General features: G+C 57.3%; 11 protein-coding genes across 11 annotated transcripts; 6 read left to right on the top strand and 5 right to left on the bottom strand.

Moving 5' to 3' along the window:
• Nucleotides 1-3,367: 3,367 nt before the first annotated feature.
• On the top strand, nucleotides 3,368-3,592 carry CH63R_12795 (uncharacterized protein; the record flags this gene model as incomplete). The annotated part of the gene is made up of 1 exon (XM_018307769.1): nucleotides 3,368-3,592. One exon carries the CDS (start codon nucleotides 3,368-3,370, stop codon nucleotides 3,590-3,592), a length of 225 nt encoding a protein of 74 aa, XP_018152186.1.
• A 2,376-nt stretch (nucleotides 3,593-5,968) lies between these two features.
• CH63R_12794 (3' exoribonuclease family protein) lies at nucleotides 5,969-7,149 on the top strand (the record flags this gene model as incomplete). The annotated part of the gene is made up of 2 exons (XM_018307768.1): nucleotides 5,969-6,436; nucleotides 6,514-7,149. The coding sequence occupies 2 exons, from the start codon at nucleotides 5,969-5,971 to the stop codon at nucleotides 7,147-7,149; spliced, it is 1,104 nt and encodes a 367-aa protein (XP_018152185.1).
• A 237-nt stretch (nucleotides 7,150-7,386) lies between these two features.
• CH63R_12793 (uncharacterized protein) lies at nucleotides 7,387-8,257 on the bottom strand (the record flags this gene model as incomplete). The annotated part of the gene is made up of 2 exons (XM_018307767.1): nucleotides 7,387-7,794; nucleotides 7,871-8,257. 2 exons carry the CDS (start codon nucleotides 8,255-8,257, stop codon nucleotides 7,387-7,389), a joined length of 795 nt encoding a protein of 264 aa, XP_018152184.1.
• A 1,217-nt stretch (nucleotides 8,258-9,474) lies between these two features.
• On the top strand, nucleotides 9,475-10,316 carry CH63R_12792 (Cytochrome c; the record flags this gene model as incomplete). Its single annotated transcript, XM_018307766.1, has 3 exons — nucleotides 9,475-9,484; nucleotides 9,942-10,227; nucleotides 10,292-10,316. 3 exons carry the CDS (start codon nucleotides 9,475-9,477, stop codon nucleotides 10,314-10,316), a joined length of 321 nt encoding a protein of 106 aa, XP_018152183.1.
• Nucleotides 10,317-11,210: 894 nt separating this feature from the next.
• On the bottom strand, nucleotides 11,211-13,594 carry CH63R_12791 (ATPase; the record flags this gene model as incomplete). Its single annotated transcript, XM_018307765.1, has 2 exons — nucleotides 11,211-13,217; nucleotides 13,289-13,594. The coding sequence occupies 2 exons, from the start codon at nucleotides 13,592-13,594 to the stop codon at nucleotides 11,211-11,213; spliced, it is 2,313 nt and encodes a 770-aa protein (XP_018152182.1).
• A 946-nt stretch (nucleotides 13,595-14,540) lies between these two features.
• On the bottom strand, nucleotides 14,541-18,264 carry CH63R_12790 (Exportin; the record flags this gene model as incomplete). The annotated part of the gene is made up of 10 exons (XM_018307764.1): nucleotides 14,541-14,778; nucleotides 14,828-15,248; nucleotides 15,298-15,675; nucleotides 15,725-16,195; nucleotides 16,245-17,013; nucleotides 17,064-17,785; nucleotides 17,840-17,911; nucleotides 17,967-18,039; nucleotides 18,095-18,124; nucleotides 18,199-18,264. 10 exons carry the CDS (start codon nucleotides 18,262-18,264, stop codon nucleotides 14,541-14,543), a joined length of 3,240 nt encoding a protein of 1,079 aa, XP_018152181.1.
• A 162-nt stretch (nucleotides 18,265-18,426) lies between these two features.
• On the top strand, nucleotides 18,427-19,083 carry CH63R_12789 (uncharacterized protein; the record flags this gene model as incomplete). Its single annotated transcript, XM_018307763.1, has 2 exons — nucleotides 18,427-18,502; nucleotides 18,671-19,083. 2 exons carry the CDS (start codon nucleotides 18,427-18,429, stop codon nucleotides 19,081-19,083), a joined length of 489 nt encoding a protein of 162 aa, XP_018152180.1.
• Nucleotides 19,084-19,701: 618 nt separating this feature from the next.
• CH63R_12788 (Alanine-glyoxylate aminotransferase) lies at nucleotides 19,702-21,053 on the bottom strand (the record flags this gene model as incomplete). The annotated part of the gene is made up of 4 exons (XM_018307762.1): nucleotides 19,702-19,785; nucleotides 19,835-20,193; nucleotides 20,247-20,872; nucleotides 20,965-21,053. The coding sequence occupies 4 exons, from the start codon at nucleotides 21,051-21,053 to the stop codon at nucleotides 19,702-19,704; spliced, it is 1,158 nt and encodes a 385-aa protein (XP_018152179.1).
• A 1,208-nt stretch (nucleotides 21,054-22,261) lies between these two features.
• Nucleotides 22,262-23,008, top strand: CH63R_12787 (Vacuolar protein sorting-associated protein 29; the record flags this gene model as incomplete). The annotated part of the gene is made up of 3 exons (XM_018307761.1): nucleotides 22,262-22,330; nucleotides 22,400-22,810; nucleotides 22,886-23,008. 3 exons carry the CDS (start codon nucleotides 22,262-22,264, stop codon nucleotides 23,006-23,008), a joined length of 603 nt encoding a protein of 200 aa, XP_018152178.1.
• Nucleotides 23,009-23,338: 330 nt separating this feature from the next.
• On the bottom strand, nucleotides 23,339-25,653 carry CH63R_12786 (Shugoshin; the record flags this gene model as incomplete). The annotated part of the gene is made up of 3 exons (XM_018307760.1): nucleotides 23,339-25,052; nucleotides 25,100-25,544; nucleotides 25,605-25,653. The coding sequence occupies 3 exons, from the start codon at nucleotides 25,651-25,653 to the stop codon at nucleotides 23,339-23,341; spliced, it is 2,208 nt and encodes a 735-aa protein (XP_018152177.1).
• Nucleotides 25,654-26,066: 413 nt separating this feature from the next.
• Nucleotides 26,067-26,620, top strand: CH63R_12785 (DASH complex subunit Dad2; the record flags this gene model as incomplete). Its single annotated transcript, XM_018307759.1, has 3 exons — nucleotides 26,067-26,280; nucleotides 26,338-26,397; nucleotides 26,457-26,620. 3 exons carry the CDS (start codon nucleotides 26,067-26,069, stop codon nucleotides 26,618-26,620), a joined length of 438 nt encoding a protein of 145 aa, XP_018152176.1.
• Nucleotides 26,621-27,244: the final 624 nt, after the last annotated feature.

The raw sequence follows: 27,244 nt of genomic DNA, 5'->3' as shown, positions 1-27,244 counted from the left end.
GGGACGACGGCGGCGGCGGCGGCGGGGTCTCACACACATACACTGTCACACACAAATTCTCTCTGAGCGTGCATGCGTGTATGTGTGTCTTGGAGTACGTCTTTGGTGGACGACACCACCTCGCCGGTCATGTTTGGTTCTCTGGGTGTGGCCAATAACTACCCACCCCCAAACGGTCACTGGTGTGAGGCTAAGCCTGGAGTGTTCCATGACCTTGCCTCTGTTATCATGCTATTACCCATCCGAATACTTTTCGATGCTCAACTCACGAGGGTTGATTCCGAGAGACCCCGCGCGCCACCGACCGACATGAACTAGCGAACGACGCGCCCCCCCTCTTCCCCCATGGCCACCTTGTGTGTGTAGCCGTTGCGTGGACTGGCACGCAAAGCCGTTGGTCTCTCGTAAGTCTCAGTTTTCTTCTTTGCGGGCGTGTTTTCTCCCGTGTCCCATACGTCAAGTGTGGCAAGTTCAAACATGCTGTTCTCTGAATAGTGTAAGGGGAGGGGAGGGCCGAGGGGCGCGCGCCTCTCCTCCATCCTCCTTACCCCCCCTTGCTTCAGTACCACGTTGAGATGCAGACAACGAGCGTTCCAGTTGCAAGACCGGAGCACCGACGCCACCAGAAAGAACACCATCTTCACCGGTCGACAACGGTATGCTTTCGAAGCTTCGGCCGTCTCGACGACCCAATCTGACGTGGCGCCTTGTGTCAACCATTTCCCCCCTCGACCCTCCGCCTGCATCCTGTCCCAAACGAGAGGGACGCATCCGTGACGGGATGCACGAGTGTGCAGATTCCCGACCATCACCACCACCCATCGTTCCATCGTCCGAGTAAGGGATGGGTAGGCGTTACTGACACCCTCGCGCGCCACCTGTCGGCCAGCCAGCCAGCCTGGTGAGTGCGACCCCCTCCGTTCGATTCGACTGTGCAGGACATCATCGACCAGTCAGTCGACGCCAATCCCACTCCATCTAGCCCCGAATTGATGGGTCGCTCAACTCATATTCTCCTCCTTCTCGCCGTCTAGCTTGCGGGATTTGGACGCTCCAGCTCAGCTCAGCTAGGAGAATATCCCTCCCAGCGCAATCAGCCGCCGCTTGGTTCCTGTCCACACACCCGTAAGTCTCCCCCTCCCAATTGCGGTCGTGGAGGTTTGTCCTGCATCTGACCGGGCTGACCGGGCTGACCGCGAGCAGGATCCACAAGGGGACTGACTGACTGGCTGATGGCATTGCCGTCTTTTCTGACAGGGCAAGGCCCCTTGCTCCTGGCTTGTCAGCGAACCAGCCTCACCACCGGGTATCTCACCCGTGGGTTCATTGCCTCATGGTCGATATTGTCGATTAGGGGCGAAACGAAAATCACCGAACCAGCCAGGTGAGCTGGTCCAGCCCTGGCGAAGGGGGCAGTCATCACCGGTCAGCGGGCCAATAGGAGGGGTCATCTCGGTCTGGCTGGCGATCATTTCGGCATTTCTCTTCTTCTTTTTTTTTTTTTTTGTTCCTTCGTTTCCCATCGAATCTACCAGCCTGCCAGGGGGGGGCGTATCTCAGGGACGCTATCCTCCGGCTGGAAACACACAGGCAAGAATGCCCGGGGTTGCGAAGCACGATAACACGACACATGGAACGACGAGCGGCCGCCGCCTGGTTGGAGAGGGACCAAACTGGCTGGCGGAGCCCTCGAAACGCCCGTTCCTTTCTTACGCATGTGTTTAATTATCCGCCATGGACACCGTTCAAACAGAGAACGTGTCAGCGAGGAATGATTGAGGATGTCAGCCAATTTACCGGGTCCCCGTCCTTGCTCTATCCGCATCTGTCCTGTCAAGGCCAGACCTGTGCGCGCGCGCGCGCCAAGGTCGAGGTCCAATCGATGACCCGCCTATCTCCCGAACCGCTGAGGCCTAGAACATGGAGTCTTTCCAACCGGCCCCCTGTCCATATTTTTTTCCTCTTTTTTTCCTTTTTTTTTTTCCTTACCTAGTGTATTTGTGCAGAAAGTGCTAAGGAGTGAAATCCCGCGCTGATCAAGTAAAAAGTCCCCCTTCATCCCACCCGTGGCGGATATTAAACTTGCTTCGGCTGCTGATCTTGTCCGAATGGGCTGATACGGCTCTGAATTTTCGGTTAGGGGGGGGGGGGGGGGGGGGGGGGGGGGTGAAGAGCTACTTGATCGTGCGAAGACAGGCCTGCCCAGGGGTAAGGAGGTAAGCATCCATAGGCAAAGCACACAATGGGTTAACAAAAGAAGAAAGGAAAAGGGAAAAAAACCCCATAGCCGGACTCGCATCGGCAGTTGGACAGCACAATAACACACAAAAGAAGAAAGTGGACTGCTATGGCCGGTGACATGGAGAAGGGCGGGCACAGACTCCGGTTCTTCACCGATGAGGGGCCGGGCTTTCTTTTTTCTCGTCTGTCGCTTGCCGGCAAGGCGACGCTCCGGGTGCGGGAATGGTTGGCCCCACATCGGTGGGCGACGCGATGCTGGCCAGCGGGAGGCGGCAGCTCAGTTGCGGATTTCTGGGAAAGAGCCCAGGCTTCAGCGGCGTAGGCTCCGCTCCCTTGCTTTCTCGGTCTGCGTGCGGGGTCTTGGGCAGCCAGAGGATGAGGATGAGGACGAAGATGAAGCATGGGGATTAGGCAGCCGGCCCTTCCAGTCAAGGTCGGGGATGCTGATAGATTCCTCTTCATGGTACGAGGAGCCGTGGGGGGGTTGGCGCTTTACACGCCAGGAAACTACTGGTGAGAAAGGAGATTGACTATGGAGCAAGCGATCAAACGAGCAAACGGGTATTATCTGACAAAAAGACCTCATCCTCGGCAGAGCTAGGCGTCCTGGATATCCAGTTCGATCGAAGAGAGGGCGCGCCAGGACCCTGCAATCGACCGGATTGTTTCTTCATGCAGGTCGAATCACGATGGAGCGGAGCATGCGCCGCGGGCGATTTTGAGCTCCCTACATACATACTGTATCTCTCGGTTGCAAACCGATCGGTCAGCCTGCCGAGGACACATCTTGGGCGACCGGCCTCCACCAACAACACTGTGCCTCCCGTGTGGACAATCTTGGCGACTATGGGGGGTTCGCCATCGTAAGCGTCATCGAGTCGGCGCTGTCGATGTTGCCATTGCTCATGTACAACGGTTGGAGGGAATTATGGGACTTGGCCATTTTTGTTGCAGGCGAATGCTAATTATCCATCCCATCCCCCTGTCTGGTTGCCAAGGCTGTCGAGATGGAAGCATCACGGTGACGAAACAAACAGAGATCTCGTCGTCGCGGGTTGCTTGGCCGCCCTAGTCGACAAGCAGTTGGATCTGTCTCTCTATCCTACCACCCTCTCCGAGAATCTCAATGATCGTCTTCTGCGCCCTCGATTCATGGGGCAGCAATGCCCGGGGTAAGACTCCCATGACCGATCTGTTCTTTCGGGTGCTTCTTGCGAGCGATCCAGGCATATGGGCTGACCACAATGTCGAACGACGAATAGGCCGGCCTTGCACATCGCACAACCTGCTCGCCGAGTCGCACCCGCCATATGCGGTTGACCCCTTGGCTGCGCCGGTACCCAACGCCTAATGCGCCACGATCATGCAATCGCCGTCGTCGTTCGTGTCGCGCGGGGGTTCGAGACGTATGCGTCGTCCCGTCGATATGACAGCTTGATTCGGGTGTTGGCGACGGTCGCTCAAGAACGAAGTCGGTCTCGGTCTGGGTGTGATTCGAGGTTGGCCGGGGTTGGAAGGTTACAGTAACGGTGACGGTAGACACCCCCCCCCCCCCCCCCTCCGATCGTGAAATTGGTCTAGGTGCTGATAGATCTGGCCGATAGCTGTGGAAACAGGGTAGGCAGGGGCCGGTACATGTCGATGGCGAGTCTGGATACGCACACGACGCTGTGGAGCATCGTGAGAGTGTTTTGGGGTTAGGCTTCGGACTTTCTCAGACCGCGGAGGTTCCCAATATGAACGCAAGCAAAAGCGCTCGAGAGGATTTTGCCGCCGCCCCTCGCGACGCTTCACGGAGATATGGGTTGACTTGGACTGTCCAATTGTCCGTCCTCTCATCATTGGCACGCCCCGGATCCCGACTCCGCGCCAGACATCCTCTTTCACACGCTTACTACGGAGAAACAAGCCAAATCCATACTGTCTGTTAGGCCGGCGCTCCAACCAACCTGTTCAGAACTGGTTCCAATGACAAGCGCACGGATTTGAGTCGCTGCTGTCCCGATACACCTTCGTGGTTGACTCTGTATATATATATATATATATATATATATCAATGTGATCAAGAGACTTGCAGCAGGTTGAAGCCTCTTACAGAGTTTTTCGAAATTGCTGTCGAGGTCAATGTCGATTTTTCCTTATGCGGAAACTGAACGGGCAGCTTCCGTAGTGACTCATGTAAACGAATAGAAGAACAACAGAGGCACTGGAGCGAGTAAACATGTCGAAGGAGGCACACATGCGTGACACATGCAGCAATTACAACTGCCCACCAGAGGAGAATAGAGATTGCCATGCGGCCGATACCTTTCCAAGTTCTCGTGAAGTATTGTCTGTAGTGGAGGGAACTGGTGGGCAAAGACATCTTCATCGTCAGGTAAACAGTTTGATTGAGCGGCGTGGACAGCATGAAGATGGTTATCAGGCTCCCTGTCGTACCCTCCCGCGGTCTCTGTGCACATGGCACGAAGATGCCATTAACTCACGGCTGGTACTGGAAACATACCGGAAGGAAACCATAGAAAACCACTCATCGAGGCCCTTCGTTGCATACGAGCATCTACTAACTGGTATGACGTGAATATGGCCTGGTGATGCCTGTAGACTCATTGGTTTTCCAACTCTCAACCCTTTGCAGCTGCAGGACATGCGAGGACCGTAGATCCAGAAGGTAAGGAGGTCGGTCCTTCAGCCGCCACGAGTATATACCCAGGTTCTCATGTAGAAACGCTCCGGCATACGTGGATGTCAGTCCCCAATTACAATCACAAACAGTACCGAATCGCCAGCAACATAGACAGTCACTGTTAGGGGAGGAGCTCTATGAGAACAACGGATGCAATCATCATCCCGATGTTACCAGTTTGCGGCATGGATTCAGCAGATGCTGTAAAGTTACAGAGCATGCGCAAAGGCAGACCACTAATGTTGGCATCTACGCCAAAGGTGTCAATCCCTCTGTGCGTGGCCCCAGCCTCGGAGAACACCTTCTAGTCTCACTACTTGAAACAGTAAAACTTTGCATGATGGTTTTCATGTGAACAATTCAATCAAAAGTCGAAGGTGTCTTCAGCAAACTACCAGCTCTCTGCGCACGCTCAGGTGCTTCGGTAGTCACAGCACGATGACCATCTTGTTTCGAGGCCTGTCATGTCGCCATCAAGAGGTTGATAGTAGCCTCTGAACAGTGAGATGACCTTGAGAAGCGTGCAAAGTGTCTTTTTGACGGATGCTAGCTAGCATGCCTCTTTTGGATACGCAAGATGACCTGCATCATGTTCGTTTTCGTGCTAAAAAACGGTCTGTCGGCTACTGTTTGATGGCTGATACCTGACTTGGTTTTCTCCCGACGTTCATAGACCATGAAGTCTTGCTGTTCTGCTCATTGGGAAACCCGGCGATGGAATGTGCAATGCCGCGTCGTCGAAGCGGCCTCCACCACCACCAAAGGACCGATCCGGACAGCTTCGCACCGACCGGCCCCACACCCCGCGGGCCCCACCATCAGAAAACCCCTGCTTCCTTGACCATTGGGGCTCGGGCGAAATTCAATCGAAGCATCTTTTTGCGACGACGTCCCGCCCGAAAACTCGAGCTTCCCAGATCACGACCAATTTTACAAACTTGCCAAGCCGCCGAGGCCTCATCACAGCGTGCGATACCGAGCGAAAACACACGAGAACGAAGCAACGCACACGTGCATACACAGACAGACACACACGCAAGCATGGCGTCGGCACAGCAGGTTATGCTCTCTCCAGCAGAGCTCGCCTACCTCCACTCCTCCCTCTCCCTCACGCCGCCCATCCGCCCGGATGGCCGCAAGGCGAACCAGTTCCGCCCCCTCACGGCCGAGACGGGCATCCTCCCGGGCACCAACGGCAGCGCACGCGTGTGCTTCTCCGACGGCACCGAGGCCATCGTCGGCGTCAAGGCAGAGATCGAAAAGACCCGCGTCCCGCCTGGCGCAGAGGCGAACGAGGAGACGGCGGAGAAGAGGACAGAAGGCCAAGATGGAGAGTCCAAGGGCAGCAACGACTGGCTCGAGATGACGGTCGAGATCCCCGGCTCCAGAGACGACGACGCCGCGACCGTGTTCCTGTCCAACATGCTCAGCGAGGCGCTGCTCGCCGACGGGGAGTTCACCAAGAAGCTGCGGATTAACAATCGGTTCCACTGGAAGCTCTACCTAGACGTACGTTCTTGCCTCACCCGATAGAAAAAAGAAGGAAGAAAAAAAAGAGAGACGACACTTTGCTGACACACGACCAGATCCTCCTAATCTCCCCGCCGCTGTCGTACCCCCTCCCGCTCCTCTCCCTCACAACGCACCTCGCCCTTCTGGCGACCCGCCTGCCGCGCCTCAAGTCCGAGGGCGACGAAGACCCCATGTTCGACGACGACTGGGAGGCCTCGACGTTCCTGTACCCGCGCGACGGCAGCGCACCCGCGGCGGGCGCGCGGCCGCCCATCACGCTGCTCGTCATCGCCGTCGGCGGCAACATCATTTTCGACCCGGCGCGCGAGGAGCTCGCCGTCGCCGAGTCGGCGCTCGCTGTTTCCGTGGCGGAGGAGAAGACGGCCGCGTCAGCGGGCGGCATGGACGTGGACGGACGCGAGCTGAAGCTGCTCTCCGTGCGGACGGTCGACCCGCCCTCGCGGCTGACGGCGCCCGGCGTGCTTAACTCGGCGAACCCCGCGACGGGCCTCGCCGGCACACCGTCAAAGGCGCCGCCGGCGCCGCCGGCGCCGCCGGCCGGCGAGGACAAGGTGGCCGAAGGCGTGTGGAGACCGCCCATAGGCGGCACCAAGCTGCACGTGCTCGAGGGGATGGTCTCCAAGGTGCTGGAGAAGGGAGGCATTGCGGACGAGGTGCTCGAGGGGATCGCCGCGGTGGAGCTGGCTTAGGCACGGCCGGACATGGTTTTACGCTTGCGACACACACACATCGGGATGGGCGATTGGCAGGGAAGACAAAAGTCATGATACCAATTTGGTGGCTCTGGGTTCGAGATGCATAGTTGTACATGGTGGTTTTTTTATAGTCTTGGTGTGTTGGTCAGGGTATATCACAACTAAAAAACAGACTTCTCCCTCAACCGGGTCGTGTTGTACATGGTTGGCGGATTATCTCACGTCCGTCGCTCAGAAGACGCCGAGCCACTTCCTTTTCTTCTCCTCGGCCCCCGTAACCACATCGGCACTGCCGGCCACGGGTGACGCCTCGATGGCGGCAGCAGCAGTGGCAGCCTCCTTCTCCTCTTCCGACTCCTCCTTCATGCCGAGGAAGTTGGCGATGGGGTTCTCCTTGTCGAGGCCGTGGACCTTGCGGTACAACTGGCGCTTGGCGACGTCGTCGGTGTGGCGCGTGTGCATGGCGATGGCCTTCTCGTTGCGGTCGCGCTCGTGCAGCTGCAGGACGTGGACCCAGGTGCGGATGAACGCGACCGGGCTGCTCCAGAACTCGGAGGCGGGGGGGAGGAGGTGCTTGAAGGGGGACGTTTGCGTGAAGTTGAGGATCAGCGTCGTGATGGCCAGCGTCGTGAGGGTTCCCTGCGCAGTCGTTAGTATATGGGGGCTCGACAGACATCCGTCACCCGGCGGGGGCGACGTCATGGGCCCTACGTACCAGCGAGATGAAGAGGTGAATCTTGCGGTTGTTGAAGAACCAATGCGCCCACGTGCCCTCGGGGGCCATGGTGCCGGGGTACTCGCGCGTGCGCTGCGCCCGCGCCTCTTGCCCGCTGAGGGGGCCGCCGTAGTGTTTCGGGACGTTCTTGTTAGGAAGCCGGGAGCCGTGTGAGGGCGGGTTGAACTTGGCGGGCTTCTCGAGGATGAGGGGCCCCTTCTGGCCGGCGCGGGTCGGCTTGGACGACGCGTACCGGATCGTCCACACGGCGGTTCGCCGGATGGCCGCAGCGGCCGGGCGGGCGGTTGGAGTAGCTGCCGCGCGCCACATGGGGCTCAGGGCCGGCAGGAGGAACCTGGGGAGGAGGGTCGTGGCCGAGGTCGTCATCGATGTCGTGTCGCCACTGCAAGCGCGGCGGCAGGCGTTGGATCTAGGTCTCCCGGTGTTTGCCGATGGTCGGGGAGAGAAATTTGAGAAGGGGAAAAAACGAATAGGTCACCTGGACGGCAAGGGCTTGGACTTTTTGGGGTCAGGCTTATGTTTCACGGCGTCATTGAGGCTCTGGCCTAGATCGACGGTTTCATTAGGTGCGTGGCCGGCAAGATTGGTCGGGACTGGAAAAATCGAGGCTCCAGAAGAATTTGTTTCGCGTACAGATTACCTAGGAAAACTATGGTGGAGCTACGACTGGCGGTGGGTGGTGGACTCTAAGCAAAGCGGTCGCCGAACTACCCCCGTCGCGCATCCGGGCACTCTACTCGTACATAACAGAAGGTACTTGGCACAAATACGTACCTGATCATACCTACCTACCTACGTGAACAACCACCTACACCCTTGCCCCAGGAACCAGCAATGAAGCCTCCGCAATTGGTTATTCGGATTGGTTCGTCTCCGTTCGGGCTCTGCAACAACAGAAGCCGAGGTGCGAAAGACAAAGGAAGGCGAGAGGGCGGAACCTATGGGATCGGGCAAACGGGATGGGGGCAGGTTCAGTTCCCCAGTGAATTCGCTGAATCTGAATCTGCAAGACGCCGAAAAAAAAAGTTGGACACCGACACAAGTGTCCAGAGGTACCCGCTGACCCGCCAATGGTTGAGCCGTTGACCAGCCAAAAACACCGAGGCGCAGCGGATAAAGCGTTCTTCCGGGCTAGTATCCGGTTTTGCCCGGGTGAATGACCCCGGACGCATGACTGTCTTAGCAATGTTGGACGTCTGATTGGTGGTCGCGTCGCCACACCTTGTGGCTTGTGCGCCGCTGAACCCAGGCTTGCCAGGTCAGTGAGCTCATTCCAGGCTTTTCGCGGTCCTTGGCTGGGTGTGTGTGTGTGTGTGTGTGTACCTTTCCGCCGGGTGTTGTCATAATTAAAATCGGATAGTGTCGTGGTACGGTCCATGTCGTCTCGTCTTTTTTACCTGGCCCGATCCTTTTCTAAAAGTTTTTTTTTCCCCTCCCCTTCCTCTCCATTACAACTCTCAACCCATCTTTACAACCTCAACGACCAACTTTGACGACGACCTGCAAAAGACATTTCTCTTTTGCAACTTTCACCTGATACCCCCTTTTCAACTTCCTTTTAATACCCCCTCTAATCCGTCAAGATGGCTGGTGGTAAGTTGTTCTTGTTACGCGCGCATTCGCTGTGCTTTTCGCCGTGGTTGGCGGATCCCGAGAAATTCCCTCCCTGGGTGCTTCGGTTGTCGGCCGCGACCCATTGAGCCGCGAACTCGCCTACTCTAAACCCGAATCGATTCGGCCTTGCCTCGCAGGTCGATTCTGCTTCGAAGAGACACCTTGCGACTCCCCCATCATAGGCGGTGATCCTGTGCGCTGGGGCCGTCGCACCCCCGACGTCGTGCGCCATTTTCCCTTGGCTTTCCGCCCCGGCGGGAAGACAGGGGCAAATGAGCAAGAGACAAGGAGGGCGTGGGGGGCGAGCAAACCGACACCGGCAAGACGAGTAGCGAACACGGTCCACGAAGCACCTGGTCACCATTGGGCCGTCCTCCGCTCAACCACGGGCGAACCGATCATGAAGATCACATAAAACTGACCTCGGCAATTCCAGGTGACGCCAAGAAGGGTGCGAACCTTTTCAAGACCCGTTGTGCTCAGTGCCACACCGTCGAGAAGGACGGCGGCAACAAGATCGGCCCTGCCCTGCACGGCCTCTGGGGCCGCAAGACCGGCTCCGTCGACGGCTACTCCTACACCGACGCCAACAAGAAGAAGGGCATTGAGTGGAACGACCAGACCCTCTTCGAGTACCTCGAGAACCCCAAGAAGTACATCCCCGGCACCAAGATGGCCTTCGGTGGCCTCAAGAAGGAGAAGGACCGCAACGACCTCATTGCGTATGTCTACCCGACGCCTCATGATCAAACTACGTGTAACGCGCCTTGCTAACCCCGTCTCTAGCTACCTCAAGGACTCCACCAAATAGACGGATTGACGTGTAACGATAGGATTGCATTAGACGGACTGGCGATTTGCGAATTGTACCAATAGACACCACTTTAGAACAGTGTGTTTGGGGGCTCATTAATGCCCTGCTACCCTCATGAAAATTCTCCCCTTTTGAGACGTTGTAATACAACACCTTTTTTTTTCTCTCTCTCTGCTAATTGCACGCCTAAAACGCATCGCCGATCGTTTTCATGATGTCAGCCGACGCGCCCCTAGGGGCAACGAAATGACGGGGGGGAAAAAAGCTTTGCTTACCTACACACACTTACTCATGAACGACTACTAGTGTAGCCACTCTGTCCCCATCAGCCAGTCAGATGACTCGTCCGCCGTCGATATCCTGGCAGTGATCGGTGGAGCGCCGTCATCGCTCACCCTGAGACGGCGTCAAGCACGGGGAATGGCTGGTCGCGGAACCGAAAAAAGGACTGGTTGGAGCGCCCTGAAGTCACAGGCACACAGAAACGGCAGGTGAGGCGCGTGCGGCTCGAGTCGACGGCTTGCTGATGCTGTGAAAGTCTCGGAAAGCACGGGTGTAATTCCTGCAGTGTCCGACTCGCGCTGGGTGACTGTCACTTCTCCACTCTCAGTGGTCAATGACCCTCGACCCCAATATCCTTCCCTCAATTCCTGGGTTCGGGACTCGGGCCATCGTGGGCGAGAGTGGCGGCGATGTGTCGCATGCGGGAGGATTGGTGAGGGCGTCAGTAGTGTATTTCCCTACCACGGCTGCACAAGGTATAGGGATTGGGATTGAGAATGATCTGGCAGGATTGGATTTGGATTCAAACCCGACTAGATGGGGGAGGGGGAATCATATCAACAGAACAGATGAAGTGTACTTTTCTCTATCAGTCTACATAGTCTAAACTCATGTTTGGTGGTGCAGCTTGGCCGCCAACCGCCTGTATGCCTCCGGGTTCGGCACGCTGGGCTTCGTCTTGCTCATCGCCGCCTCCCAGTCATCCTTCGTCAACGCCGGCTCGCCGCCCTCGTACCGCAACACGCACTCGTCCAGCGCGTTCTTGTACAGCCCGTAAAGATCCGCGCCGCTGAACCCCGCACACCGCTTGTCCCGGGCGATGGCCTCGATGTCGACGGCGCCGTCGCCTCCAGCGCCACCAATACCGTTGCGCACGATCGTACGGAGAATGTCTACCCGCTCGTCCTCCGTAGGCAGGTCGACGAAGAGGAGCTTGTCTAGACGGCCTGGTCGCAGAATGGCCGGGTCGATCATGTCGGGCCTGTTGCTGGTGCCGATGACGTAGACCTCGCCCCTGTCGCCGGCGCCGTCGAGCTCCGCAAGCAGTGCGTTGACGACGCGGGCGCCGGCCTCGGTCGTGGTGTTCTCTCTCTTGGGCACCAGCGAGTCCATCTCGTCAAAGAAGAGGATGCACGGCGCGCAGGACTTGGCCCTGGTAAAGAGCTCGCGGATGGCACGCTCCGACTCGCCCACGTACTTGTTGAGCAGCTCGGGTCCCTTGATGAGGATGAAGCTGGCCTGCGCGTCGTTGGCGACGGCCTTTGCGACGAGCGTCTTTCCGCAGCCGGGCGGGCCGAACAGCAGCACGCCGGCTGGCCTCTGCTTGCCGAACTTCTGGAACAGCAGCGGCTCCTTGATGCGCCGGACGATGGACACCTGAAACGCCGCGCGCACCGAGTGCAGCGCGCCGACCTCGGACCACGACGTGTTGGGGATCGAGCTGAAGCCCTCGCGGCGCATGTAGGGCGTGTGCTCGGCGATGGCGTCGACAAAGTCCTGCTGGCTGACGTGGATCCGGGTCGGTTCCGTGTACGACGGGTGCTCGATGTAGTCGTACCAGAGGCAGGCGTCGTCGAGATCGCGGTCCCAGGGTGCCTCGGAGGTCTCCATCCTCTCCGGGAGGATGGTGTTCCTCGCGCGCGCCTGTTCTACATCCATGAAGCGGTCGCTGGCCTTGCGGTTAGCGACCTGGATGACGGCGCGGATGTCGTCGCCGACAAAGCCGTGCGTGCGCACCGCCAGCGTCTTGAAGTCAACCTCGGGCGGGACGTCGAGCTCCCGCACGAGGGCCCGGAAGATCTCCTCGCGCGCGTCCGTGTTCGGCACCTTGACGGTGATGGTCTGCGCGAAAAAGTCTGGCCGTCGCAGCGTTGGATCGACCAACTCAAGTTTGCTCGTCGTGCCCACAATCACCACGCGCAGGCCCTCCCGCTCCCACTCTCGTAGACGTCGTAGGCCGAGCTTCAACTGCGATATGACCTCGTGGTCGAACTCGCTGTGGCTGTTGCCTGACTTGGTCATGTACTCGTCGATGTGGTCAAAGAGGACCACGCACGGCGCGATCTTCTTCGCCTCGTCCAGCACGTCGGTGAAGATCTTGCTGACCTTCTCGGGCGACCGTGTCTCGGCCAGGTACCGCCCGAGGGAGATGACGGGCGTCCTCGTCCTCCACGAGAGCGATCGCACGAGCGACTGCTTGCCGGTGCCCGGGGGGCCGGAGATGAGGACACCCATGGGCTGCTCGCCAAAGCAGGCAAAGTCCTCGGGCTTGCGCGTCCGCGCAAACACGTACCGCTGCAGCTCTTCGATGATGCCGCGCACGCCGCCGAGCACGACCGAGCCGGGCGGGATCTGCTCGGGGCTGTACTTGCTGGGCTTGGGTGCCTTCTTCGTGACGGTCGTCTGGGTCTCCGAGGCGTCGCCGTTCTTAGATTTGGACTTGGACGCGATGGCGGAGCCGTCGCTGACATGGCCTGCGCCGTTCGTGACCTCGGGCTCTGGTGAGATGCGGCGCTTCTTGGTGCTCTTGCCCTCTGACCCTTGGGCCGTCGGCACCGCTGGCGCAACGTTCCAGTGCTTTGTCATTTGCCTGTTAAGCAAAAAGCGGTCTTCCTCCTGCACTGGGGGTCAGAAATGTCATGCGGATGAGTGGATGAAGAAGAAGGAACCATTAGATGAAAACTCACTTTATATGCCTTTTCGGCCTGCTCCAACAAATCGTCGCTGTCCTCGGACTCGGCCTCTTCCTCCTTGCGGAAGTCTAATACACGCTCGATGGCGTCCTCCAGCGGGCGTCTCTTTTGCCGGCTGAGGCTTGAATTCGACTTTTTGATGGCTTCGTAAACGGCCGTCACCGTTAGCTTGGGCTTCTTTCTCTTTCCGTCACCCCTGTCCTTCTTGGCCGCCCACTCCCCGTCTCTCTCTTCTTCCAGCTTCTTAACGATCTGGTATACATCGCGGTCGAGGCCGTGACGGAGGCTGATGCGGGCCATCGTGAACGACGGAGACACTGACACTGGGGAGGGAGGCTTCTTCTTGATGTAGCCAACGTCCGGGGAGGAAAAAAAAAAGATTGTAGATAGCATGTGCAAATGACGTATTGTGATTGGCTGTATTCTCCATATGATCCACATAAATATCGGATTATTGTGGATTCGCCTTGACCCTCCCTCAAACCACTACCTACCTGCTTTAATCGCAGTTGGCTGCTTACAAACGCTATCGCGCCCAAACGGCTACTGAAATAGTAGATTGACGAGTCGTTTGGCTGTCAGAAGCATCTCAAATACTCTGCAAACTCTCTAATGAGGGCCTGTCTTTCGGACTTCTCTGACACCATCAACACGAGTAAAACACGGAGTTCGACAACACCCTCACGGAAGCTAACACAGCTTCGTCTACCTGGGGATGCCATCACGGGTGCAAACGACTGCAATCTATCTGCTTGATTTGCCTACAGAAAGCGTTCTAGCACTACAACCGATGGGGTCTCTGTTGCTGTATAGCTTTTGTTGTGATTTGAGTCCTCCCTAGTTGTTGCTTCCCTTCACCAGGTGGTGGGCTCCAGACCTGGTGCTCTCGGAAGGACACCGGGGCCACCCCCCTCACCTTTTTCCGTTGCCAGATGAATCAAAGGAAATAAAACGGCCCCCGTCTGTGTCAACGCCAAGGGGGCCCAACGGCGGCGAAAGGGTTTGTTTCCTGCAATCGTCATGTCATCTATCCATGGTATCACTACAGCATGAGCGGGCGCCTATGGGCCGCAGAGCCAGGGATTGGCGAGTCGTGCTCTAGTCCGTGACGCATGGCTTCTGGTCAGAGCCCGTAGAGCTCCCACTCATCGAATTCGGTTTGCTGCCCCCCAGAGTCTCGTGCCGCAGTGCCTGCGTTCTCGAGGTTCCGTAGCGGGGCATACTCGGTTCGCAACTCTTGAGCAAGTCACAACTCGTCGTCCTCGAGCTCCGACGGCTTCAGCAGACCGCCGACCTTGCCGCGGCGCTCGAGGTCGGCCGCCTTGGCGTCCCGCTCCTGCTGCTCCTTCTCAACCTGGAACAGCTCTGCGTTGTCGCCGGCAAACTCCTTCAGCGAGATGAGGAAGTCGCGCAGGTTGAGACGGAACTTGTCGTACTGAGTGTTGAGGGTGAACAGACCCTCGACAAATGTCTGGATTTGAGCGCTGGGAAATTGTCAGCGCATGCCGTGCGACTCCAGGGGCTTATACTCACGGTTGCAGGTTGGGGAAGGCCCCGCGAAGCAGGTTGGCCACAAAGTTAGCGAGGAACTCCTTGTTCGAGGTGCCGGCCGCCGCCTGGTCCGGGCTGTAGATGGGACCCTGGATCTTGGGCGCACTCCCGTCAGCGGGCTCGACGAAGTAGAACATTCTCATCAGAACCATGGACTGCGTCTTGAAGCCCGCTTTGTGGTCGTTGTCGGTCAACACGAAAAAGACATCCTGCAGAATGGTGATGAAGAACTGCTGGAAAAAGGCGTTGGCCGTCTGGACGTCCGTCTTCTCCGCGATGTTGTTGATCAGCTCCAGACACATGTTAAGTCCCGCAGCCTCCACGTCACGGTTGTCATGCTTGAACGCCCAAGAGCACGAGTCGATGACGAACTTGAACTGGCGGTTGTCCAGTTTCAACAGCGCTAATCAAGTCAGTTCGGGGCCTCGGACACAGGGACCATCAATACATACCAGGGAAGCAGTGCAGATTGATCGCGCGCAGGAGGTTGAAGAACTCCACACGGTGCTCGGGGAACTCGGAAAAGTCCTTGTTGATCATGTCCAGCGTGCATTCGAAGACGTTCTCCATGATGTTGGGCACTTGGTCTTCCATCAAGGTGGAAAGCTTGGTGATGATGGCAGACATGGCCTTGAGGACTTCAGCGTCACGGGCACCGGGCACATTGCGGTTGTAATCGACGAGAATCGACTCCAGCAAGGGGGGCACCATCTGCTGACGCACGGATTGCAGGTCTTCGGCCTTTTCGACGTACGTCTCGACGAGCTTGAGGATCTCCTTCTTGATCGTACGCAGTCCACGGACGTGCGGCATTTTGGTGGCAATCTCGCCTGAAACGTGTCAATCGGGTCCTACACATTCGTAGGGTATACAACGCACCTTGCTTCTGGACGGCCTCGGAGATCAGCTCGCTGGTGGCACGGTACATCTGCAGCATGTCGAGGAAGATGCGGCCGATCTGGGGGTAGAAATACGGCCCGATGGACGAGCAGGCCGAGACGTTCGTCTTCATGATGTTGCCAATGACCTTGATCGTCTCGGCATCCTGGAGAATGACGGGGTTGACACGAGCCTGCTTAATGATCTCGTCCCAAGCCGCATTAGGGATGGCCATTAAATCGCTCAACAGCCGTTCCTGTTGATGCTTGTTGCCCTGGGCAGCCACCATGTAACCGCAGGCCTCGTAAAAGGTGTGGACCTGCTGGGGCGACAAGTCGCATGTGATCTTGTGCATGTTGCGCACGATCTCTTCGATGAAGGGCTCCTGCTCGCTGGGCTGCAGGGCGACGAAGTGGCGGCGGCACTGCCTCGCAATCTTGATGAAGGTATCGCAGGCCATGTCCTGCACACCTGTAAAGGGGTTAGCTCGCGCTCAACGCGTAAAACGGACTTAACCTACCCTCGTGCGACTCGTGCATGAACTCAAAGAGCTTGTTGACAACAGTCTTGAGGAACTTCCAGTGGGCCTTAAGGAACCGGGGGTATTGTCCAACAATGTACATAATGTTGCTGGCAACAACGGCCTTGTTGTCCTTGCCGCGTTTCATTTCTGTAAGGCCCAGAAGGTCCTTAATAACGGTGACGAGAAATCTCTTCTCCGTCTCCTCATTCATGGCCAGAGAAATGGACCCGATGGCCCAGCAGAGCACGTTGCAGTTGTGCCAGGACCATTCTGTACCGTCGACCTGGCGGGCAAGCTTCTCCGTCATGATGTTCTCGGTGTCGACAACATCCAAGTGCGTCAGGTACACCAAGCACTCTCTTATGGTCTTGTAGAGCTGCACCGTGTCGCTCTCCTTGACGAACTCGCGCACAATCTCGCCCTCATCGTTCTCGACAATGAGGACCTCCTCGGGGCGCACCATCTTCTCTATCATGACGGTGCGGAGATTCGACAGGACCTCATTGTACTTGTGCTTGCGCAGCGGGTAGTTGTTGAGCAGCGACGGGTTAGGAGCGCCGGCTCCGGACATGCCACCCGCCATGCCCATCAACGGGTTGAGCTCGGTCATGGGGAGTTGCTGCATCTCGTCGTAGAGCTCGTTGACGAGCTTCAGCCAGTAATCAAGGGTGATCTTGAAGATTTCACGGTCGTCGATCTGAGATATGCGGATTAGGTAGTAGTGGCCGTGGGTGAGGAAGTCCCTGTTGGGCAAGTTCTCGATGAGCTGTGATAGATTAGCGATGGCGGACAGTGGGTCTTCGTGGACAAACTCACGTTCAAGTGCATGCCAAAGAAATTGCATAAGAACAGAGCCAAGTTCTGGATGAACTCCTGGTCCCTCGAGTTGCTGTTGGGATATGTCGACTTAAGGTCGAGGCTAATGGGGATGATGGTCGCAATGGTGGTCAGGACCTCGGTGAACATCTTGACCAGCTGCTCGTCGTAGGAATTCGGCTGGCCAGGTCCACCAGTCTGCAGACCGCCAATCTCGGTCAGGCACTGCAGGGCGACGTTGCGGAACTCGGGAACGGGAAGGAAGCGTGTGCGCAGCGTGTCGATGAGGGGCGTCTCGAAGATGTAGCCGAGGGGGATCCAGTTGCAGAAGCGCAGTAATGTCTCGAGAGTGGCCTTGACGAGGCTGGGCTGGTCGGCGGTGTTCAGGACCTCCTGGCAGAGGGTGAAGATCTGGGAAAACTCGGCGCACATGGTCGTCTTCAGGTTCCGGGTCTTGGTGGACGTCATCTGCTCGGCCGAGTAGTCGAACACCTCTTCAGACAGCAGGCGCAGGATGACCATGTTATTCTCGCAGATGGACAGGCTGGAATGGCACGACGTGATGATCTCGTTGATGAACGTGGGCCAGTTGTGCGGCCATTCCTGCTTCAGGATGGAAATCAGGACGAGGTTGAGCTTGTTGAGCAGGGTCTTCTGCTCCTTCATGGTCTCTTCGGAGCTAGAGCACTGGATGATGAACTGCACAACGAAGTTGCGGATACCTTGGACTGGTCAGTCGCCGTACGGGCACATGGGGGTTCGGCTGATCCACAAACCTTGACACTGGTCTCTCGGAAGGACCTTCCATCTCGTCATGATGACATTGTCGAGCACCTGCAGGCCCAAGACTAGAGACGGTCAGCTGTGTTGCATGCCGCGGCGTGGCCTTCGCGCCCAACATACACTTCGTTTGGGGGTAGGTTGCTTCGGCGAGAATCTTGTCGACGAGGAGCCACGAATCTTGGTCTTCCTTGAACTGTAGGGTCTGAGTCAGAGGTTGAATTCAACGGCCGGGTTGGGTGTTTGCGTACCTGGTTGAGTGTAGCTTGCGCTTGCTTTTGCTGTAAAGCCAGAATCATCGGTCAGCCTCGGCCAGAAATCTCGGACGGAATGGGGCGGTAAAAGTGCAGCTCACCTGTTCTCCACGGCCCTCGTAGAAGGAGCGGACGATCTCGTCCAGCTCCGGGATTGTGATAGCCATCGCGGGTGGTGCGGTACGGCAGACGGGGCGGCGGGATACGGTCGATCTCGATCGCAAAAGAGGCGGCAACGGGTGAGGGGGAAATCTGATCGCGGCACTCGTCCCCGGGTGAGGAGGGGGAAAACGAGAGCGCGGGCGCGGCGGCGGTGGCGGTGGGAGAGTATGCGGGCGCTACGGCTGGTTGCAGCAAGAAAGAAGGACAAATCGTGTGATGATCGCAAGGAGGACTTTTGCGATTGTGAGAGAGAATCAGAAAAATACCAACAGGAGAGTAGGAGGGGAGGAAAGTCTGCCTGGAGTGAAGGCAATAGGTTGGTTATCGAGCAGAGCGAAAGAGGCGGATTGGGATGGGATGGCGGGGGACAACCAATTTTGTCAGCCGCCCGCTAAACTCCACCAGCCACAGGTCACCGTGGTACCGATACCTCCCCCCACGCAGACGTTCTCTTTACCAACCTTTTGGCCTCACAGGCTACAGCTGCTGGCCTACTGCGCTACGAACCAGGAAGCTTGGGCCTGGTTGTGCTGCTGGAGTTGAAGACTTTCCGCACCCCTCTTTTCCACCTGGAATCAGCTGGCGCGCTGAACCCTGCCCACGACTCGACCATTCCCGCGGCAACAGCACAAAGATTAATTGAGCCTTTCTGCCACACCCGCAGCGGTGCACGTCATAGGCTGGCGCACACCGACCGCTCACCTCCGCCCCTCACCATGGTGTACCTACCGTATGGCCCATTCGAAGCGCCGACGAATTGGAATGTCGTATCTGTACAGCATCGGGATCTATCGCAGTTTCGCTCAGTTGCTGGAAAGGACTAGGCGGAGGAGAGAGCTCCCCAAGAGGTACTGATACATGCCAACCCGGACTTTCCAGCCTTTCCAGGCCCCCCCTCTCATCCTACCTCTACAGTAGGCAGTACAGTGACTGAACACATTGGCGCTTCCGAGAACGAGTTGTTTATGAAACTGCCCGGCGGTTTGCAGTCGGGTTGGAACTGCGCCAACAACGTATCGCACCGGTTATCTCTTTCAACTAGGATTCATCGTGTCGTGTCGTTGTTTTGGACTCGGAGCATCACCGGAAGTAACCAGGCCGAAGATTCCGACTAAGCCTTTGGCCCATGCAGGCATCATCCCAAATCCTTTCAGTGTCACCTGTCTGCTTATCGCCTGACGGATGGCCAGAAGCTTACACATCACATCGAAAACGCACTGCGTGGCCGTCCACGTATCCCTGCTCCTGATGGAGTGAATGTGAATTAGCCATCTTGAACCCGGTGCAACCTGATGGTCGTTTCATCGTCATCTTGAGCTGCTTCACTGACTTTATAGGCTGTGCTCATGATTGAACGTTTTAAATTGAACTGTTTCTTTCTTCCAAACTGCCAGGCCAGATCTAATATGGGCAGACTGTACAACTCAAACACGACGCTGTATCTACGGCTTCTGGTAGCCAACCTCAAAAAGACTATCTTGAAGGGCCTTGATGGCATTGTCGATGTCCTTCCGGTTGGGGTCCGTCTGCGCTAGTTAATATTCACGCTCACAACGACATCGAGACGTCACTTACCACACTGACACCCATATGTCCGAAACGGATGTACTTGGGTGCAATTTCCTTGTGGATGCCGCCGGCGAAAACGATGCCCTTCTTGGCCAGGCTGGGCAGCAGCTCGGCGGCCTTGACGCTCTCGGGCAGATAGATAGCCGTCATGCCGTGGGCCTGGTCCTCGGGCTTCGCGGCGACCTGCTTGAGACCCAGGTCCGCGACGGCCTTCTTGACCTTGTCGGATACCTCCTTGTGCTTGTCGAATCGCTCAGACAGGGGCTTGGCGAGGATTTGGGTGAGGCCGGTGTGGAGGGCGTGGATCAGCTGGGGAGAGGGCGTCGCGAAGTAGGAGGGCTTCTTCGCCTCATAGTTTTGCATGACTGCGGTCGTTAGCCTTGTTGTCTCACTCCGCGCGAACTTGGTCATCACTCACTAGGAGTCCAGTTCTTGAAGGATCCAAAGTACGACGCTGGGGGCGTCTTGCGCTGGGCAAACGACTTCATGGCGGCACCGCTGAACATGGATATCGACAGACCGGCGGGGACGCCAATAGCCTTCTGGCTGGCCGTGATGACGCCGTCTAGCTTCCATTCGTCAAACCGAATTTCCTCGACGCCGACACTGCAGACGCCGTCGACGATGACCAGGGTCTCGGGAGACACTCGCTTGACCAGGGCGGTCAGCTCCTTGAGTTCGCTCAGGACGGCGGTTGACGTGTCGACGTGGGTGACGGTCAGGACCTTGTACTTCTTCTCGGACAGGGCCTTCTCGATCTCGGGGAGCTGGGGGCGCGAGCCGACAGGGGCCCTCAGCTCGGTGACGTTGCCGCCGTAGGTCTTGAAGCAGTCGGTGAAGCCGTTGCTGAAGTAGCCGGTGGCCAGGACGAGGACATCCTCGCCAGCCTCGACGAGGTTGGCGGCGACGAGGTCCCAGCCGAGGGTGCCGGAGCCCGAAATGACAAACGGCTGCGCTTGAGGGTCCTTGGTCTGGAAGAGCTGGCGCAGCATCGATAGGGCCTCACCAAAGGTGTTTACGAAACCGGGACCGACGTGGCTCTCGCTGCAGACGTACGCACCGGGTCAGCGCAACGACTTCAATGACGTCGGAAGGGCATCCGAGGCGATTCGGGTGGCATGCCGGGGAATTCAGACCTGTAGTGGCTCATTGCCTGGAGGACGGCATCATCGAACTCGATGGGCCCCGGGATGAGGAGGGTCGGGTGAGGTGGCTGGGAAGACATGGTGGTAACTGGTCGTGTCTATGTGGTTGTGGTGTGAGAAGTGAAATGATCAATTGGAACAGTCCAAGCCGGGAGGGGGAGGGAAGAGGCGTACTCACAGCTTTTGATATAGCAGTTGCAGGTTCCGATGGTCGCAGGTGTCTCGAGATGAGCGATACCCGAGCTGATGAGGGGTTGCTAAGGTTATGGAGGGGCATTCTCCCCTGCTTCGCCAATGTGCGGAGAGGGAGCTGGAACCGCGTTAGGGGAACGTGCATGTGCGCCTATGCGTCATTCACACCTCGGGAGGTAAGCCGATGTCTTTGCCGGACGGGACGTACGCAATTGGGCTAGAACAAAGAGCTGGGCTACGGCTTGCTTACGACTTTGCTCGGATCAGTCCCGTCGGAGGGGGAAAGGAAGATCAGGGAACAGGAGACCGAAACGACTTTAAAGGAGCGGGAATCGGAGCCGACACCCCCTGATGGGCCTTGTCCAGACTACTTAAGTAAGAAAAAGCATTCAAGTACGGAATACCGTCGAGGAATCCCTGCTTAGTTCTTCCTGTACGCCGGTGCTTTTTGACCTTGGCTGCTGTGCCCCCGCCTGTAACGCGTTGGGCGGGCGGTTTGCGTACGTGCCTAGGTATGTCAGGAAGGTAAGGAGGAAACTCGGCATTCAAGTCCGAGTCAGGAAAGCCCCATTGTCTTTTACCAATGTTCTGGCGTCAGAAAGTGGAGAGCTCCGAGTTGAAATGAGAATATGAGAGAGCTTCGGGGGGCGACACCGGACGACATCGGCGCTGGCTGCACAGGCACAACCTAGGTACTTACTGAGCCACGGTGACGGTGGAACATCCCGCCCCGTGTTGTGGCTTGACCAGTAAGTGCATCGGGCTCCACTCGGCCGTTGCAATTGAGGCTGGGAAGTAGTTACAGGAAGGTGCAACACGAATCACGCTGGTGAGCCAAGCTATCGACCTACCTATCCGAACAAAGTGACGCGCCGATCAAAGAACCTGCGATCCGTTTTCCACTCGTCAACCAGACGTTCTTATCTCGAAGACCCGCTGCGCGACCATAACGCCCCCAAGCCGGAGCCGTTCCTAGTTCGCGGACCCTCCCGATCGGCCGCGCAACTCTCCAGGCAGCTCTCGACCTCCCGGCACATCCATCACCACCGCCGCCTCGGAAACCGCATCACACGCACCACCCCTGACTGAAGCAAACATGGCGTTCTTAATACTGGTCATCGGCGACTTGCACATCCCAGACCGCGCCCTCGATATCCCGCCCAAGGTGCGCACCGTCTCCTTCCCATCACCCACCTCTCATCCCATTTCCCCGTCACGAACTAACACACAACAGTTCAAGAAGCTCCTCGCCCCGGGAAAGATCGGCCAGACCCTCTGCCTGGGCAACTTGACGGACAAGCACACGTACGAGTATCTTCGCACCATTGCCCCGGATCTCAAGATCGTCAAGGGCCGCTTCGACGTCGAGGCCACCAGCCTGCCCCTGACCCAGGTCGTTACTCACGGCTCCCTGCGCATCGGCTTTCTCGAGGGCTTCACCCTAGTCTCAAACGAACCCGACCTGCTTCTTGCGGAGGCCAACAAGCTTGACGTCGACGTCCTCTGCTGGGGCGGCACCCACAAGTTCGACGCCTTTGAATACATGGACAAGTTCTTCGTCAATCCCGGTAGTGCCACGGGTGCCTTTACCGCGAGTTGGGGTAAAGACGGCGAGGAGCCTGTCCCGAGCTTCTGTTTGATGGACGTAAGTGTGCCGTTCATTACCAAGGGGGCTTGACTGTGCATTGGGGACTAGGACTGCTTGCTGACTGTTTTACAGGTACAAGGCATCTCCCTCACTCTATACGTTTATCAACTACGGAAAGACGACAAGGGAAACGAGAACGTGGCGGTGGAAAAGGTGACATACACGAAGCCCGTGGAGCCGTCTGCGGCGCCATGAGACAAGATGAGGGAGTGGCTGCGATGAGGCGGATGATCGCAGAGGAGAGGAGCCAGCAATCAACAGCTGGTTATCATGATTCAAGACCACACGACACAGGGCAACGAAGATCCATTATAATAATATAAGTTTCAGCCGGCCGTTTCCCGTGGCTCTATGCCCTCGTGCTTACATGCGCACACAACCCCAGCGTCTCCCTTGGTATCCCAACAAAACCCATCCTGAAAGCTAAACCGGAAACAAAAACAGAATCAAACAAAACGGATGGTATTGACGAAAGTGTCCAACTCCAGAAACACCAGTGTTCATCAGTCAGTCATGTGGTGGTCATTACAGCATCATGCTCCGTCTCCTCATCGAGACTTTCGACCTCTTATCTTGAAAGTCACCGCTCTCGACGCTCTCGACGCTCTCGAAGCTACTATCCTCGAGGCTTTCTGCGTCCACGCGGTTCCTCTTGGGTAGGACCATCGATGCCCTCTTCCTGGGCCCACCGGCTCTTGTCCGCTCCGGTACGTCCGTGCTGTCGGCTTTGAAATCTTCCCCCATGACAGACGAGAGGCGTCGCGAAGACTTGATATGACGCACCGGGGCGGCATTCTCCTTTGGCTCGACTCGAGAAGTGTCGCTTCCCGGGGTTGAGGTCGTGAACTCGTAGGGATCTAGGTCCCTTTCAGGCGACGGAGTAGGCTGACTGCTGTCAACTTTCTCCAGACTGGTAGAGCCGCTGGAAGTTTGTTGGGGCGCCCTCTGTCCTTCGTTCTCGCTGATGGATCCCGACATCATCGAGGATGAGCGTTTCTTGCGCGGGGGCTTTGCCACGCTGAGAACCGGTTCTGGTGTGTTTGTTCCATCGGCCGGACTGTGGGGACTGTTGTCGCGCTGTATGGCCTGCCGTGAGGGTGACAAGGCTGCTGAAATTTGCCTCCAAGAGCCATCGTCGCTGGACTCGCGTTTGGTCACAGGAATTCCCTCGGCAAGGAGCTGCTCCGCGTTGGCGCTCCCGCTGCGCTGGAGGTATCTGGTCTGGCCGGTGACGGCGTCATATAGTTCTTTTGTAGGGCGTCGCATCTTGTCCCGCAGATTCGGCTCAGCGTAACTCACAGACGCTCGTGCCCGCCTGCTTGGTCGTGATGTTTCTCCGTGAGAGGAGATATCTGTGGGTGGGGGCGTATCGCGGACACTGGGCAGGCTCATCCTGGATGTGGGCTCGGGTGATGCGGGGGACAGGAGAACGGCTTCCATAGAGACAGTCTCTGTGCTTGGTAGGACGTCGACCACGGGCGCAGGTGGCGGTGGCGATGCCAGAGGCACTTCAACAGGCTCAGGCTCGGGCTCGGCTTCCTCTCGAATCTTCTGGGCCGCCCGCTCCCTTGCTGCCCGCGGCTTGGGCTTCTCTGGAGCCTTTCCATTATCTGCTGCAGCCTTGGCACTCTTCACTGGCGAAGCCATGTCATCATTTGTGCTTTTCGTAGAGAGCGGCTTCCTTGGGTTCACTGGCGCCGACATGCGCTCCCTAGCTTCACGTCGTCTGCTGGCCAGTTCCTTCAAGGTCTGCCCGCTGGGTTGTTCGCGGGCTGTGGTAAGGCGTTCCTCGGGTTCTTTTGGTTTCGGCACGTCGGCGATTGGCTTGGTGGTCTTGCTCGCATCGTCACCCATGCTGTATTTCCGCTTCGAGCCGACCTTGGCGTTGATTTGTGGTGCGATGGGGGTATCTTTGGGGGTTTGTTTGGCCTCGACCTGGACGTTCTCACTCGTAGGAGCAGGATCGGGTCGTACAGTGATGTTCCTCTCGGGCTTCTTCGTTGTTCTAGGCGCTGATGCCGATGGCGGTGCAGGCGCCGGCGAGGGTGACACCGTCGGCGAGCCGTGAGTAGCTTCAGGCAGTTCGGCTTCCAAAGGCTGACGGGGAGACCCAATATCAACGGGATCTGTATCGACATATCGTGACAGTGGTGGCGGACCAAGTTCAGGGGAATCGGTGGTATCGACGGTGTCTGTCGTGTCTGCGGCTTCTGAGCATAGAGCGAGTATCTGCTCACGGCTGGAAGCTGTTAGTATCGTGACAACGACGCAGCCTGCTCAACTTACTCAAGTGTTGCTCTGGGATACGACTTGTTCTCTGCAATGGGAGGGAGACGGCCCTCTTGCAGCGCTCGGGCCTCCGTGTCCTTAAATGACTCCCTTGGTGGCCGTCTCTGCGGAGGGCTACGAGGCGACAGACTGGCTCTGGCGATCCTTCGGCCTTGGGGGCTCGCATGTCGTTTGGTCGGAGGCTCCTGGCCAAGGGTCTCAAGAACCGAGAGGCATTCCTTCAGCTGAGATTCGAGCTGTGACCTAATATCCCGGGCGTGGTCCGCTACCCGTCGGGTGTTGCTGTTTTTGAGCTCCTCCTTCAGCTCGATGATGCAGCTGTTTAGTTTGAGGTTCTCCGATAGTGATCGAGCGAAGTCCGCTTCGAGGCTCTTGATACGGGACAGGTGAGTAGCGTTGGCCTTGGCGAGTTCCCTGTTTTGGCGCAGCAGCTTTCTACGCACTTCAATGACAAGAGTTAGCCGACACGAGGTACTGGGAGAGGCAAAGTAAACAAACATACTAATGTCCATGCTATCTGCAGATACGGGGGGTTCGTTTAGTCGGGCCATGGTGCATACTGGCAGGAGGGAGATGAGGCGGCGCGGTGGAACGAAGAGCGAGGAATGGGAAGTTTAGCGAAGCGAAGCACGTCGCAGAGGTGGCTGGGACAGTGACGATGGGGTCGGGGGGAGGGAGAAAATTTACCGAAGTGTCATTTATTTACACTCGGCCGAATCAGGACTAGTGTAAACAGGAGTGCATGGAAGAGGGGGTTGCTGGGCGCATCCAGCTAAGTCAATTCCCCACCGCCTGCCGCATTCTTTTGCATGTGCATCCTCACCAAGTCTTTGACGCTTTCCTCAGACTTGCAATTCGCAACCAGCTACCATCACCCCGCCACCATTCCCGGTATCTCGAAAACAAGCTTTACACACAACGGCCTCTCTAATAACGAAAACCGACAATCCTGATTCGACCCAGTATGTCCTTCCCGACAAGGTCCCTTTCTACTCGGCTCCCGGGCGCGGGGTCACAGAACGCCTCAGCAGGCCCGTCACCCATGCTGGTAGCGCGTATTGCCGAGAAGAAGGCCGAACTGGAACATCTGAAGGAGCTGCGCGACCTCAGTGCCGCCGTTGCAGGTCAAATGGAAGCACTGGAACAGAAACTGGCGACCCTTTCAGATGGCACTGAAGGTGAGGATGGGCAGTTCTCGTGTGTCAGTAACTGGCGACAAGACTAATGCATCATAGCTATTGCCATGGTCATTGGCAACTGGCATAACGTGCTGCGTGCCATTAACATGGCTTCTGGTACGTCAAGACAGACTGAATGAGAAAACAATGGTTTCCAGACTAACGACTTTTTGCAGCCCAACTCGCCAAGCCGCAGGGACAAGAACCGTTGGAGTCGGAAGACGCCAGCCTCCCTCTCCCTCAGACGCTGGTTCGCATTCCAACGGAGCACGCACCGACGCTTCAGGCTCAGGCCGAAAATGTGACAGAGTCCGCAGAGAACAGCACAATCATCCCCTGATTGGATGGATCAATTGAGAATATTCTGCGACCAAAAAGCAGCATGTCTTGTTAGACGGCGCTGACACGGTTGCGTTTGCCGGCACCATCTAACAACGCCCGTCAGCAGTCTTTTGGGATTGCGGATGCGAAGAGTAACACTCGGGCGTGGCAGGCAGTCTGGAAGCTGGCACGACGTTGGAACCCGTTATCGGAAGTTGCCAGTGTGCCACGCCGTCCAAGGCAATGAATGTACCGGCGTCCTGCTTCCACACTCCCGGGGCGGCCTGGACGATTGGGCAGGAATGCTCCACCCAAGTCAACAAACGGGTGCGGGGTCCAAACGGAAAGACGCGACCGAGTCAGACGCGTTACTTAGTCATCGCGTCGTTGCTGCATCGAAACGGGTAGTGCCTCATGCTATAGCCACCCGAGGCGGCTTTCGACCCGATCGAGCCTGCCATGGCATGGCGGCCGTGCCCGCAGGCCGGCGTCGATTTGTGGCTCTGTTGGCGGGAACTGACATGTAGTTCCCACGAGGGGAAAGACCAGATAGAAGCCAATTGCCGCCGTCATGGTGGTATGACAAGCTAGAAAGGCATTCCGCCACGACGCGCCGTTTGTCTTGCTTCCACCATACACATTG

Source organism: Colletotrichum higginsianum, chromosome 9 (genome assembly GCF_001672515.1).
Source record: "Colletotrichum higginsianum IMI 349063 chromosome 9, whole genome shotgun sequence".
Lineage (NCBI taxonomy): Eukaryota > Fungi > Ascomycota > Sordariomycetes > Glomerellales > Glomerellaceae > Colletotrichum > Colletotrichum higginsianum.
This window is presented reverse-complemented; position numbering and strand designations above follow the sequence as displayed.